Source organism: Gouania willdenowi, chromosome 15 (genome assembly GCF_900634775.1).
Source record: "Gouania willdenowi chromosome 15, fGouWil2.1, whole genome shotgun sequence".
Taxonomy (NCBI): Eukaryota; Metazoa; Chordata; class Actinopteri; order Blenniiformes; family Gobiesocidae; genus Gouania; species Gouania willdenowi.
In genome coordinates, this window is record NC_041058.1 from 13,345,398 (window position 1) to 13,361,511 (window position 16,114).

General features: G+C 37.2%; 1 protein-coding gene across 3 annotated transcripts in view; it reads right to left on the reverse strand.

Annotated features, from left to right (window-relative positions):
• dlg5a (discs, large homolog 5a (Drosophila)) overlaps window positions 1–12,837 on the reverse strand; it is a 46,782-nt gene extending 33,945 nt beyond the window's left edge. For all 3 annotated transcript variants that reach the window (XM_028468190.1, XM_028468191.1, XM_028468189.1), the window contains exon 1: window positions 12,093–12,837. In XM_028468190.1, the coding sequence (XP_028323991.1) occupies window positions 12,093–12,390 (298 nt within the window). In that variant the 5' untranslated portion in view covers window positions 12,391–12,837. The remainder of the gene's footprint in view (window positions 1–12,092) is intronic.
• Window positions 12,838–16,114: the final 3,277 nt, after the last annotated feature.

Genomic DNA, 16,114 nt, shown 5'->3' on the forward strand with positions numbered 1-16,114 from the left:
GGCCGTGCAGATGGAGGAGGGGTAGGGGGTGGAAGGAGGAGCAGGATGGCAAAGGAAGAAGCTGGAATAGATGAAAGTAAGATCACAAAGTCGTAACAAGAGATAAGAGGAGATTGGAGTAAAGAGATGAGGATGGAAAATAAGAAGTAAAAAGGAAGAGGCTGAGAAAACCAGCAAGGCACAAACAGCAGATTGGCTTTTAATCTGTTCTGACGCTTCCCAATGCTCCACACTTAGTCTGCAAAGTGTTCAAAGCATGCAGCTTTGATTTCATATTGTTCCATCAGACTCGATGAGAAGGAGAGGGGCTGTTCGGCTTTGCTGCTCAACAATCAGCACAGCTACAAAAACGGCTCAGGCTTAATTCCACGACAACGTTCAGAATCAACAACTGACTTCTTGAACCCAGTGCATGACTGACAAGGTTTCAAAGGAAAGAGACGTGAGCCACTGAGAATTCTTAAATCAGCTCTGCTTGGCTATGGAATAAGACTCTTGGAAATGCTGCACAGGGTTGGCAGCAGTGGCCAGGGGTGACGATAATAAACTTCTTCTTTAGGCAACTTGATATCAGAGTTCTTGTTGCACTAACTGCATGATGTTAGCAACAGCTACATTAAGCTGATACCACACTCTACATCATTTAACCTTACAGATCTGATGAAGGTATTTTATCTGTTAAAAGTGGTTGCTATAAATTTAGAAAACATTTCTAAAATGATTGAGCACCGATTCCTTTGAGGTCATTTTTGGTTATTTGATGGAATTTTTAATTATTCTTTTTACTGCAATCATTTTAGCTCAATTAGACTAATGTTTGCAGCAAAAGAAGCAGTAAAATAAAATGAAATGCCAATCTCTCTCTCAAATGAAGCTTGCAATTACCCATTGGAAAAAATATTGTACGGAAATTTGCATGCCATAAGCACAGAAGTTAACGTTTTTGGCAGTGTGGCGGCTTTTACAACTAATGGCTCAGAAATTACCCAGTATTGTTAGAGCAGAAGAGGGTTGGGGAATCTTACCTTGACACGAGGCATTATGCAATTTTCCTTGTGTAAAACAATGTATGCATGGATAACTTAATACGGTTGTGGTCAGGCCATTCTGCGCAGTTTAACAGCAATTCTATTATTAGCCAGAACTCCAAACAGTTGCGACTTCAGATGTAGCTTATCGCCAACAATATGTTTGCAATGTGAACAAATAAATATTTGTGTAAATCAATGTGGGCTTTAAAGTATTGTTTACCCACATTTTGAACTGGTACCAAAGACGCACATAGGAAGGTTGTGGTCAAATTACCCAAGTCAATGAATGCAATAAAAGCTCACTGTGTGCCAGACTTAAACATAATTACAATGGTAGTTTCGGCTAAACTCCATATACAGACTAAAAAAATGCCCGCAATTTCTGTCAAAAATGACAGCGTTTTCTCAAATTTTAACAAACGTTCGAAAAGGTTAGTCTTATCTAATAACGCAATGCTCTTCCCCAAAACTCAGCAATTCACTTGAGCATCACAAAACAGATGATCACAAAGAGTTAAATGACACACGTTGCCATGGTGAAAGTGGATGAGACGAATAATAAATTCTGCAGCATGGTGAAGAAAAAGCATATGAATTGAGAGGCTGGTGGAGGAGTGCCTTTTCAAAGAAAGACGTGAATAATAATTCTCTCACTCTTCAACACTATCAATTCCTCAATGAATACTACTTCTACTATCAATTACATGTCTTTTGTGGTTTCCAATTCCATCTTCACTTAGTCTTTGGTAATTTTTGGGTGAGATTATAATCTATCATGGGTCAACCTGCACAATATGGTATACTTCTCAAAATACTACTCTAATACAAAATTCTAAGTCAATAAGCAGGTAAAAACCATGTCAACACTGACTTCTATTCTGATGTGATGACAGTTGTATGCCTAAATCAAAATCGTGCACTTTCCAATTGTTTGTTTTATGCTCCAGACTGATCAAACCTGCTCAGTCAAAGAAGACAGGTGGATTGCTCCACACATGCTGCGGTAGTTATTTACCAAAGACTCAGACTTTACAAGGCGCCTGCATTGACACCTCACTATACAAAAAATTTGTCCCATACAATCGCAGCCGGTTGAGCCTCCTAGCTATATTGACATGGTTGGCAAGAAATAAGATATCAGACATGCAAAACAAGCACAGCTTCATAGATTTTCAAAAAAGAATGCTACGCTATGTGATTAAACAAACCGTCAAGCATTTCAATAAATGTTGAATGAATTTCAAACACATACCTATAATACAGCTTCAACTTGTATAGGAAATTAAATAAATTTAAAATAAAACCATTGAGGCCATATTCTCCTGTTTGCGCTTAAGCATTTTTAAGTGCATGAAGTCCTGACTTTGGATGGGAGATCGCTCGGCTTTATAACCAAGGAGAAGGGAGATGCTAGCATCCAGTGAAACAAGCCCATTGGCTTCCAACATAAGCACTTTTTAATGTAAAATGCCTTATGGAGCTGATATGACCGAACCCATCCTGAAGCCGAGCATCATTTCAAAATGTGTCTGAACTCTGAACGGTTTGGGTATCAATCCACTAATGCACATTTCACCGAACTCTGGATAGAAGACAGCTTGTTTTACGCTTGTAACTGTGGATTTTAGGGATGTAACGATTAATCGTAAGGCAGTTAAAAATCGATTCATCGATACTTTGAAAATTGAATCGCAGTACTTTTTTAAACAGCAGAGGGCGCTATATATTTATCCCTTTTCTTGTCCAGCAGTGTACCGGCGGGCGGAATCTGCTACTATTTTCTTTCTGGCCGCCTTCTACTCTTACATGTTAATAAATGATTCCTTACCCCTTTAGCATCGAAAGAATATTTGTAATATTACGTGATTATCTGTAAAAGTCACGTTTTTCTATTAGCTCTGTCTGCTAGCATAGCATCTCTTCTTCACTGCTAGATTTTTTAAAGTCCAATTGTTAAGGCAAAAATACATTTTCAGTTGCACTTTTAAAAAGAAAAAGAACTAATATGCAGTTTTGCATTGTTTACTATAGAACCAGAATTTAAATTAATAAGCTTCTTCTTCAATTGTATTATTCCTTTATTTATTTCATTCAAGATTTATTTTTAGTTAAATTGCATTGTTTTGAATAGTTTATCAAGAGATTATTTTGACAATTAAAAATAAAAGAAAAATAATACAGTATTTTCTAGTTTTTTTCCCCCCAAAAAAAGGAATATTTTTAAGTCATTTGACTACAGTCCCATTTTGTAAAATAAATCTTGAGAGAATCGTATCGTATTGGGAGTTGAGTGAATCGTTACATCCCTCGTAGATTTACATTGTACATACTATGAAAATAGTTGAACACCAGTCTGACCAGCGTGGACAGAAGTCATCTCATCGACGTGGCACTTGCCACCCTCCAAGGACGGCACAGATAAAATATTACGTATATAATAAAATGCATTCAGTTTTGTCCCATCTTGAACCGGTAAATTTGTAAATAACATAAGAAATGCTGATGGACAATTCATTGGGATACTTGTGCTGGCCTTCCCACAGGTTATCATCTCATTAAATGTTTCCAGGTGTCTCCAAATGAAGCAATCACATGACTGGCTGATTGACAGTCATTAAATAATTTGTGGTCCTTTCAGATCAATGAATGATGCAACGGAAAGAGAAAAAATATTGCAGGTTTATTATATTGTCCATAAAATAAGCAAGGAAGAAAGATAGAAAATAAAATGTAATGTGGGTGTCTCTTTCGCAATATTATTAGCATGTGTGGCATAAATTATAATGTGTCCAAACTTCAAGTGCAATATAATGTTTCACCTTACCATCGTGGGCGCTGTATTTATTCCAGGCTCATGTAGTGTATTTGGTTTGTTTATATAGAAGAAAACAAGAAAATTCCAAATATATTTATAATTACTTGCAAAGTGATCCAGAATTTAAAAAAAATTCTAAAGGAAATGGTAGCTTTTACTGCTTCATCACACATACTACATATTTGGACAATATTTAATATACAGTTGTCATTCCAGCAAATCTGCCAAGAAAAAAAGTCTCAATCTTTTTCAAATCTATTTCCCATGTAAACTGTGAATGGAGGCAAACGTCTGGCAAAGAAATGAGAAAAGACCACACAGACCAGAGTTCTGGATCCTGAGTGAGTAAAGCTCAACTGCTGTGGTAAAGGCTTAGTCATTGGGTTTAAGAAGTCCACATGGAATACAAACATGAAGCCATCCAATGTGATGACTCCACGAGCTAGGATTACTCCAACGCACGCACATCCCCTGATTCAGATCTCTTTGTTCCTCCTGGTTTAGTCAATCGTACACTACCCACCTTTTTCCACTCAGAAGTAGGTCTGCTCAGTGGCAGGTCTTGAAACAAGAAACATTCTCTCAAGTCAAAATCCAAACAATCTAAGACATTTGGTCATCTTAAACACCTATTGGTGGGTAGGGACATGGTTTTCAAAGCATTGTAGATGTTTGCCCCTTTTTTGTTGGAGGAGATTTATTTAGATGGAGAAGACAATCTCTTTAATTATATGATAAGGTTTTGTTTAGTCAGACAAGGTTTTTTTTTTTAGGATTTTTCTGGAAAAAAACAGCAACATAAACTGAATTCACAACTACATCTGTGCAATAAATGCATTACATCCAAATGCAGCATACTGGTAACTGTTTGTTCAGAAATTTTCCTCAACTAAAGACTTCTCATCAAGAGATGAAGGCTGGTACAGAAGCAAAATCAGTTGAAAACTGCAACCTTAAAAATAGACAATTTGAGCAGATCTGTCTTAGAAGCACTGACGTAATCTTCGGCCTCAGCGTTATCTAACCTGGACTATCATCAGTGATCTATAATAAGACCCAAAATAGCCCTTGTTCAGCAAAAAAAAAGACATAATTTGTTCCTGCTCACTGAGCTATTACCTGGAGTTTTGTCAAAAGCAAAAAAAAAAGGTGGAGAAAACTGTCAACATGTTTAGGTGTCTAAAGAAATCGATATGCTGCTGTGACTGTTGGTACAGAAATCATTACCTTATCATGTGTTGGGATGATACAGTGATTAAATCACATCCTTATTCTGACAGAACAACTGAAGAAGGACCAGAATAGTTAAACATACACACAATCACGGGTTTAGAAGTAATCATGCCGAGTTTTTCCTCTTACTTCATGGAATACCGTAAGTGCCGTCCCTGCATACAACCAATGATGCTAAACCTTAGTGACACATGGAAAGGATTTGAACCTTTTACAATTGAGTAAACCTTATTTTAATGAAGCCAGACCTCATGGCGTTACTGTTGGCAGAAATGTTATCCAAAAAATATTCCTGACTTGTGCGTCATCCTGACAAGACAAACACAACCCACTGAACCGATCATTAAAATGTGAGGTGGCTCAGTGGAACACATGCATTTAAATCGTTTTAAGAACCATTTCGACCATTTGTGCAATTGTTTTTGTTTCACTCAAGCTACTCAAGGGCGATTTATCTACTGTTTTGATTTCTATTTTATTACAAAAGGACGAGCCATGTTTAATGTTCATTATTATTATAAAGGAGAGCAGCTCAGAGTTAATCTGAGGTCACATGACACACCCTGAAAGACACTTGTAGAAAAGTAGAGCAACAAATGACTGGGATGAAAATGTAACACAACATAATGGAGAGAGGACAACTTTGGTTGAGTAGGAGAAATGAAAATACAGTAATAAAAACTATGAGGAGGTCATGGTGATGAGAATACGATCATTCCCATGACTTCATATGGCTGGAAAATTACTTGATATTGACATGACTCTCCCATGTGTGGAAATTACAAACTGTAAGGATGTGTGAAAGGGTAATGAAGCTCATTTTCACTTGGATTTGGTTAGCACGTGCAGGGGGGAGGTTGCTACAAGAAACTGATGTGGAAGAAATTACTATTTAAAATTGGAAAAAAAAGTATTTGAGAGAAACAGACATTTGAACAGGAGAGCCTCAGTGCGAAGGCGAGATCTACTCTATTGTGCATCCAAGGTCCACATTGATTTAGTGAGAAACACTACTGACAGGAATATAGATAGTGTTAACAATGCTTAACCCATCTAAAGGAAGGTTCACCAACTAGACATCTTTACAGAAACCTTTGGCTCACTTTACCACAGGAAAAACTTTCAAGTACATTCATTTATTGTTGCCACTTTTGCATTAGACAAAGACTAATTTCTAATACTAAATAAAAGCTCTGCAGGGTGTACGAATATTGTAATAACTAAGAAATAAAAGCTTTGTTGTTGCCTTTTCGTGCTGCATTTTTGTTAGAGCTATGCATTATGTATTTGGGGAAAATACAGAAATATAATGCTTCACTTTAGAAGCAATTACACTACAAAACCTTTTCTGCAGTGATCTACATTTTCACATGTTAAATAAAGACCAGCTGATGTTTTCTCTGGAAAAAAAAGGGGGGTAATGTCGCATTGAGCTACAGAGAGAGGGAAGGAGAGAGTGGAGACAAGGTGAGTGACAGTCTGCGTCACCAGGTGACAAATGCTGACACAAACAGAGTGAGGAAGAAAGTTAAGCCAAGTCGGCCTGTCGGGACATATTTAAAAGCTAGATCAGGGTCATAACTCATTCTGTCCATCCACAGTGGTTTATGGAGTGGGACAGAAACCCATTGACAGAGAGGAGAGCACCCCTTCACATAACACAAAAACACTGGCCTATGTCCTCCGCTGTTGTACACAGAGCAAGCTGCTGACAAGGCACTTTGGGTCTGCTCAACTTCTCAACAAAAGGCCTGTTGTCTCGCTCGCTCTTGCTCTGTCTTTCTATCTCCCTCCTGTGTCTCCCCGCTATGTCTCTGTGTTTATGAAACCACCCAGTAGTGGGAAAAGAAAAATAATGAATCATGGAAAAGAAAGGAAAAAAAAAAAAAAAAACAAGCGACAGAGGTTGAAATAAAACAAAAAATGGATGCAAATGGAAGTAGAAACCAACACATGATACAAAAGAAAATACAGATCAGAGGATGAAAATTGTTAACAAGGGTCAGTGTATGCTTTGGTCTGTTCAGAAAAGGATACTAAAAAACACATTTTCATTTTAAAATTCAAAAATTAAGGTTGGAATTCATAGCATTTTTTATTATAAGGGTCAAGAAGAGTCCCTTCTTGTGTGACTGGAAGTTGCCGTTTTCAAAGTAATAGCGCATTTGAGGACAGGGCTGTGAAGGAGAAAGAAAGAATTTTGACGCTGCTGTGTAACACAAGTTGATGGCGTGGATCAGTATGTTTTTTTTTTTGTTTTTTTTTTTAAATAATGTGTCAAAGGGAAGAGGATAGGGCTGGGACGATACCATTTTTACACGATTCGATTTTAATCCTGATTCGATTTAAATTGCAATCCTGATTTTACAAGTATTGCGATTCTACAGTGACGATCACGTTTTTTTTTTTCCTTATCCAAACACCACATTCAGTCATTCACTGATTTATTATTATTTCAGCTGAAATAAATAACAAAATAAAACCTCCATTAGAAAGGAAGTAAACTAAACATGTAGAAAACAACAAATTTGTATGGACCTTTTTGAAGTTGGTCAACTGATATCGTTAATATTCATCAAGCTAGAGCTTGGGAGTGTTAAGGTTTTTATGTAGGGACAGCAGCTGGTCAACATGCTCAGTAGTTAGGCTGCCACTCAGTGCTTGTCCACGAAATTTGAAAAATACAATAAGAAAAATATCAATTAAATATTGAGAGAAAAAAATTGATTCAGGGAAGAAGAATCAATTTTAAAAATCAGCATCCGATTTTTTGTTTCCCAACCCTAAAAGAGGACATGAAAACAAATCATGTAAGAGTAAGGTTCCAAAGACATTTTAGCCTGGGCTAGGGAAACCACGGGTAGAAGTCATATTTTGGCAGAAATGCAGGACCGTCCTCATACACGCTCTTACTTTGAAAACTGCAACTTCCGGTCGCACCAACAGAAAAAAAAAAGTGGTATTTTTGTTTCTGTCTAACAATTCACTTTGTTTTTTGGAATCATAAACCAGTTTGTAAAGCTTTGTCCCTTCTCGACCTTGAATTTTAATCTTAGTTTTTGAATTAAAAAATTAAATAACCACCATTTTTTTTTTGTTTTTTTTTTAATTTTATTTTCTGAACAGAAAATCCAATAATCAGAACATACACTGATCAACTCATCATCCGGTCAAGGAGAATTCTGGTAACCTTCTCCTGCAGTACGTTTAAATCTGTCTGGAATAGTATTGTCCACATAATGCAACGTACCAACCAGCACCAACAAAAATTCTGTTTCAGTGTCATTTCATGGATTGGGATTCAGGAGTGAATCACAGCACAGCAGTTTCTTCAAAAGTACTGTAGGTTTTTTTTTGTTTTTTTTATGAAGGGTGAACCAAAGTTCTTTTGGCATACTGGTGCACAACTCTATAGATTAATAATAGAATATTTGTTTGTGTGCTCTCTATGGTAATGGGATATGCAAGAGAATCAGTACAAATTTACAGAGACTCAACATTTGGGCAATTATTTTGAGGGTTTCTGTGCTTTTTCTCTGAGGCGAGGAGGATGCGTCTTTGGATGATTTCATACATGTGCGTGTGTTGAAAGGCTCAGCTGACATTGAAGGCACATCTGAGAAGAAGGAGCAGGCAGGCGGCATGAGAGGAAGACGAGTTGAAATCAGTTTAACTAATCAGACTGAAATCCCCTCTTTTCACTCCCAGCATCCATAGCAGAAGCACTACCCCTATGAACTGCATCTCTCTGGTAGATGATGGAGCTCTGAATGCAGCTTGTTTTCAGCCTTGCACTGTTCGTGGTTAAAAGTGACAGCAAAGGTGATAAACTCTAAAGTCAGAATGAAGCATTAACATTAGTGTCAAACTCATGGCCCGAGGGCCAAATCTGACCCTTTGGAGCTTCCAATTTGGCCCACAGGAGAAAGTAAAAATGACAGAGAAAACATGAATCATTGTGGAAATGAAACTCAACAATATTTGCGAGGGCTTACAGTTTTCTCTGTAATTATATCGCACGATTGCAAACCTTTTTAATGTCAACTGTTGAAAAACTCAACATTCATACAAAATCCATTCATTATTACATAACACTCCCCTTGATTAAATAAAAATTGGTCCCAAAATATAGGAAATTTGAAGTGAAGATCATGTTGGGACTGATATCTATCACTTATTGCTTGGATAGTGTCAGTTTCTTCCATATTTAGTGTTGTATGTATACATACAAGTGCAAACTAAGGTATAATAATGTTGAAATTACTCATTTTCCCCCATAAAATCTGTAGCTCAGTTTGGCTCCGTGTTTGGCCCCTGAACTAAAAGAAGTTTGATGCCCCTGATGTACACGGTCAAAGAGAGTTTATACAGGGTCCTATAAAATCCACGTTAACGGTATCACGGACAGAATCTTGGAATCGACCAATGAAAGACTGTGGCCCCTCCCACCCCGGTCATAAACTGTTTCAATCTCTCCCTTCTGGTAGGAGGTTTCGGTCCATCAGGACCAGAACCTCCAGACACAAAACAGCTTCTTTCCCTCTGCCACCATCCACATGAACACACCCCAAGTCACCCACTGAACCCCCCCCCCCCCACCCGATCACCACCTCCACCAGCTTGATATCTGCTGCACTGTATATATATATTTATATTTATCCTATTTATCCTTTATTCTCTATCTATCCTTTATTTATCCCTCATCCTTTATATTTATCATTATTATTATTATTATTGTTGCTGGGTTGTTATTTGTTGTTTTGTTTTTATTTCTTTTTGTTGTTTGTTTTGTGCACCAACCACCAAGTCAAATTCCATGTACTTTCCTTAAAACTGTACATGGCCAATAAAACATTTCTGATTCTGATTCTGATTCTGAAAATCCACTGTTGAACACGGAAATTGACAGAATGTGAATGAAACGCTGTCACCGTGAGGCAAAGAATGTTTGTCAGGGTGAAAGATTTCCGTGGACCACTCATTAGGTGAACCACCCACCCCCCCCTCCTGTCCTGGCCGCTTCAAACACCGTCTAAATCACCAGAAACACCGTCTAAACTGCCAAAAAAAAAAAAAACTAAGCAAATCATCACTGACTCCAAAATACGGAGCATGCCACACATACGTTTTTGCTTAATTATGGTTTTCCTTTTTATATATATATTGGTATTTGTTTTGTTTCCTCACAGGAGTTAAACTAATTTTTTTTTCTTTTTTTTGGAAAAAAAAAAAACAATTAAAAAAAAATAATAATGTGGAAAACAGAGAACGTGGAAAAAAATAAAATAGATTTTATAGGCCCCATTAACACCTGCAAAAGCTAAGAACTGGCCTCAATCCTTTGTCTGGATAACTCCAAGATAATAGCTATAGCTCACTGGCTCAACACAGTAGACAATAAAACTTATCTAAAAGCATGTGAGGAAAAAACACAAATCCATGTTGGCAAATCCAGATAATGCCAAAGTTTTTACAGCTACACACTATTGGACAACAGTGGTAACCTGCAGAGGTGGTTATTACCTGCTTATGTTGACTTATTAAGACTAAAAATGCCACCTCATCATAAGGCTACAACTAAATCTCATAAGAGTTTTACATGTTATGTAATATGTGTTTAAAAAAATCATTAGTTTGCATTTTTGTCTATTCTTTTAAGCTTCATGGTTGATCTGCATCCGAGCCCTCGGGCCACAGTGTGCTGGTAGTGAGTAAGCCACTGGTTTCAGTCATTGAGACAAAAGCAAAACAGGCTAAACTAGACCTCTGCTTTTTTTTAAACTCTTGGCCACCCTTTGTCTCTGTGCAGATCTGCTGAGGTAGATGCACCTAATGTGAGGACAAGGACAGCTCAATATGAAAAATATCATTTACTCTCAAACACCACATCGGATTCTCTGATGGATACAAGCATGGCCGTGCAGAGGTGGGATGTGTGTAGATAGATGCATGTAGTAGTCTTGGACCCATGTCAGTTGTCATGGAAACACATCCAGCTACCTAATGTACCAATGGCGTAAAGATAAGAGCCGTAGTATGTTCAATATCCCGGGTGGAAAGGAGGACACATTTTGATACTTATTATTGCAGAATAAAAATGAGGAATTGGGCAGTAATGTAATTCTATGCTAAGGTAAGTTTTTTGTTTTTTTTAATCTACAAAAATCAGATGTTAAAGTAATTCCGCAACTTTAAATTCTACTTAAACAAATGATAATGTTATTGAAACTCACTAAAATTGATCAAACTTACTAAAGGAGAGAAATTATACACAATCTTTGAAATTAGTGCCCTCTGTATATTAAAAAACACAATTTTTAATTTAGGTTTAATCAACTTTATTGTACCATTTTCATTTCATATATAACTTAATGCATGTATAGTTGATTTTATTTATGTTGTTTTTTGTCTCTGTGCATATCTGCTGAGGTAGATGCACCTAATGTGTGGACATGGACAGTTCAATATGAAAAATATTATTTACTATTATTTATTATCAGATTCTCTGATGGGTACAACAAGCATTGCTATGCAGAGGTGGGATGTGTGTAGATACACGTAGTAGCCTTAGACCCATGTCAGTAGGTAAGGCTGTTGTCATGGAAACACATCCAGCTACCTAATGTACCATAAGAACAACCAGCAAATGAGAGTTGATAGTTGCAGTTTAATGTAAATCCTTACACAGATACGAAAAGACTACATTAAGGAACAATAATCAGCACATATTGGAGAAAAAAAAAAAAGACTCAAAGCTACTGCATCAGTGTAAAACCTCCAATCCTTGGTATTTGAACTAAGCATGCTGCTGCATTCAGGGACCTCTGATTGCATGTTCCAATGCAACCTCTACATATGCACCTTTGTTATAATATCCTGCAGCATAAAAGCCAATAGCTAGTAGAATTGATAGGGTTAAGGCCTCACTGATGTAGGCATGCATTAGACCACCCATAGTGGTCGGCTCACCCGTGGACTAGCTCCAGCAGAGAGGCTGTAGAGGCAGCTCTTACCGGTGTTGTGGTCCACGGGAACGTTGCTGCTGAAGAGGGCAGCGTACAGGTCAGGGTAAGCCTTCTCCAGGGCCACACACAGGTCGAGGAAATGGTCGCTCTCCTTGTTCATCAGCATCTTCAGAAGGTGGTCCACTTTCTCTGCGCTGGACGAGCAGTTCTGGTCCAGCTCGAACCGGTCCAGTTGACTCAAAGTCCCGGACACGATGAGCAGCTCGATGAGCCGGTCTGCATCCGTGATGGACTCCAATAAGTTCTGGTGGCACTGGTCCAGCAACTCTTTGTGCTTTGGCTCCATTGCTGCCCTCCGCTGTAGTTCCGTAGCTTCCCCCAGCTAAACCCAACACGTAATATCCTCGCTGATCAAAAGTACCGAGCGATTACTGAACTCAACTTATGGCGGCAAGCTGAAGTTCCCCTGAGCCAGCACGACATCGGGTTACACGGGATATCAATCTTTATAGCATATTGGAAAAGGCACAAGAAGCCATATTTGTTGCCCAAGGCTGTTGACTGCACTAAACAGCGATACATTTTCCCATCTTACTATCGTGTAGCAGCTCCGGACGCTTTTCGCTTTCCTTCAGGAGAACACTTGAACCGAGTGCGTTTTTCCTCCTCTTGTGAATCATTTCATGCGCCCTTTGCGACACACCTGCAGGGGAAAACTCACGTAAGTCCACGGCTGATCCTCACTTACACTGTATCCTCCGCCATGTCTGAGCGACTCAGCAGCTGCTACCCACTGTCAATCAACGCTCCGCTCAATGACCATATATAGTAATAAAAGGGAGGAGCGTCTCCAAACCACGCCTCTTTCTTCAATGGGCGTAAATATAAGCGCTGTAGTACGTTCAAGATCCCAGGTGGAAAAAAGGAGAAAGAAATACAACTTTTTGCAGAATAAAAAGGAGGAATTGGGCAGTAATGTAAGGTAATTATATGTTTTTAATATACAACAATTTGATTTCAAATACAAATTAACTCACTAAAATTGAAAACCAAACCTAAAGCAGAGAAAATATACAGTCTTTGAAATATGTAAAATCCATTAATGCTTTGTATATAAAACACAATTTTGATTTATGTTAAATTTATTTAATATGCAACTTAGTGTATGTATTGTATTTATTGACTTGTAATATGGAAACGTGTTTGTTTTTTTTCTTCCAATTTTAATAAAGAATTATTGTTTATGTAAAGGAGAATGAAGAAAAAAAAAAACAGACAAGACAGAAAACCAGACTGGACAAACACACACACAATTCAAAACCAAATAAAAAGTACAATGTTTAACTGTTTTGATGGTTTACATGTTATTATTTGAATGTAATTCCCTCATTTCAATAAAGCTGTAACATAACTACAGGCAGGTTGATAATACTTTCTGATGCACCTTCTGTATTTTAGTAGGGATACATTTTCACTGCATTTGAATTTGTTTTCTAAATCTGAAATCAGAGTTTCCATCTTTCTACTGGATAAAACTACTTGTTTTCCTAAACACATGCATTATTACATAATGTGTATGAACAGTAGGTGAAGTTATCTGTCTTTTACAGGTTTTTCAGTGCTTCTGTATCAAAAGGCTAAGAATAAAAGTCAGTTTTGTTTATTTAGAGAAATGTACTGTTTACTGCACACACAAAAAAACTTAAGTTGATCCATTTATTTACCTGTAACCAAACCTATTTATTAAATTTAATGTTTATCTATTTATTACACAGGAAAATCTACCTAATCAAGTAGTGGCCAAAGGAATATTGTGGTGTTTAACGCCGCCCCATTAAGTATCAACTTATGAGAATGAAGCTCAACTCCAGAAAAGGTTTGTGGAGATTCTTTATTCAAGGTTCAAAAACACATTATAGGATTATCTCCCACCTCTAATAAATCAACTTAAAAACCAACATGTTGCTAAATACATCCAATCTTGTGTATAATTGCAGCAAAGTGCAGGAGGCAGCCAACAATTCTATTCTAGGACCAACACTCCATCAAATACTGTCAATTTAGAGACGCCATGTGACCACAAATGTTTATCACTCTGGGGCAAAAGCAGAGTTCTAGGAATAAAAAAACAAAAAACCCTACAGATGCTCAGCGAGAACATGCAGATTGGGAATTAAACCCAGGTTTATCAAACTGTTAACCACTGCATCCAATCCAAATGTTCATATTATTAGTTCCCTTTCTATTTTATATACTAGTTTTATGCTGTGTTTCTTCAGTTTTTATGACTTCTGTTGTTTGATGATACTAAAAAATCTTGTATAATATTTTGTATTTTTTAAAAAATAAAGGCCTTACCATGAACATATGTGGCAAATACTGTATGAGTCAATCGAGTTATTAGTTTTTAATTCCTTCACTGTGATAGAAATCATATTCCTATCATTCATGTAACTACTCATGTTATATTTATTGCATATAAAATATTTAACTCCCATTAAATGTGTTCCCCCTTGTTGCTTAACATGAAATCACAGCCAAATTAGTTTATTTTGATTTTTTTACAAGAACGCTCAGAAAGGAAAAGGAAAAACCTCATTATACAGACTCATGTACACAATTATTTGATCAGTGTTTTTAATTATTACCGGTACTTGTTATTGAATTATTAAAAAAGTGGTTAGTGAAATATTAAAGAACTGTCATTCCTATCAAAAATAGTGAATTATATTCACCATAGTTTCAACCTATAAAAACTAATATCCTAGATTATATAGTTTGTTTTTTATCCAGTTTGTTTTATAACCAGTATATTTAGAGATGAATTTAAAGATTTACTAAATATATATATATTTTTAAGACGACATTTCTGAATGCAGCAAAAAAAAAAAAAAAAAAAAAAATTTTGTATTTTGTTCAGTGCTTGCATAATACTCGTGCTGTAGCCAAAGGCTCATCATTCACCATGTTTTTTTTTTTTGGTGCACTGCACTCAATGTGCTCGATCACTGAGGGGAATATGACATAAGAGGGCAGTATGGCATTCATTAATGCATGGGCAAAATATAGCAGAGTAACAAATGAAATGTGCACTGAGTGGGATTCAGATGGATGCACTGCACGCTGCCTCCTGTATCTGCAGCAGAATAAAGAGCGCTGGCTGGCACAGAGACAGGCGTCTGCAGGCATACCTCTCAAACTGTGACCTTATTCATGCACTGAATCTCATTGTGACATCTGGAAACCTCTCTCTCTCTCTCTCCCCTATTTCTCTCTCTGCAGCCATGCTGGCTCCATAGCTTCAGAAAACACGTGCCATCCCTTCAGATGAAAAATTAATCACTATCCGTTTAAATCAAAGGGAAGTAGATACCCACTGCTGTCATATATTGGACGGTGTGTCTGTACCCTGAGTCTGAGGACACGCATTTGAATAAAGAAGACAGATGGTTGCTTTTTATCTTGGGATTCTGGATGAGTTTATTATTCAGGTAACAGAAGAAGGCAGGCTGTCAGGATTTCTGGAATTATGTAAATTATTACAATATCCAAATGAGGGCAAATCCTTTTTATATTATGGGACTGAATATAAGCCTCCATATTTCAAAAAGGCATTCTTTGTAAAATGGGATTTTATTTTATTTTATTTTATCAAAAGTAGCCTTAAAATATTTTCAGCTACAGCTGTCAGACCTTAAAGGACAAAGATCTGGCTCTTCGCACACCTATTTTGGCACTCGTTTACTGCGGGGGGGAAAAAATTGGAAACTTTTAACAAAGGTGTCTCTATTTCATCCTTTCCCCCTTAAAGACTGAACGTAAATAGCAGAGCTACACAGAAGTAACACCCAGAGAGGAAGCTGTGAAAGCAGAACAGATTGCTTGTGCAGTTCAACCATCAGACTGTGAGTTTTAGGATTTCAGTGTGATGCCATTATTTCCACACACGACGCAGTATGAGCCTTCCAAAAAGAAATAAATCAGCTAGAGTAGGCGTTACAACTGGGTAATTTATGGTTTTTAATTAAAAGTAATTCACTAAGCCTTCAGCAGGACGCCTAGAACAGATG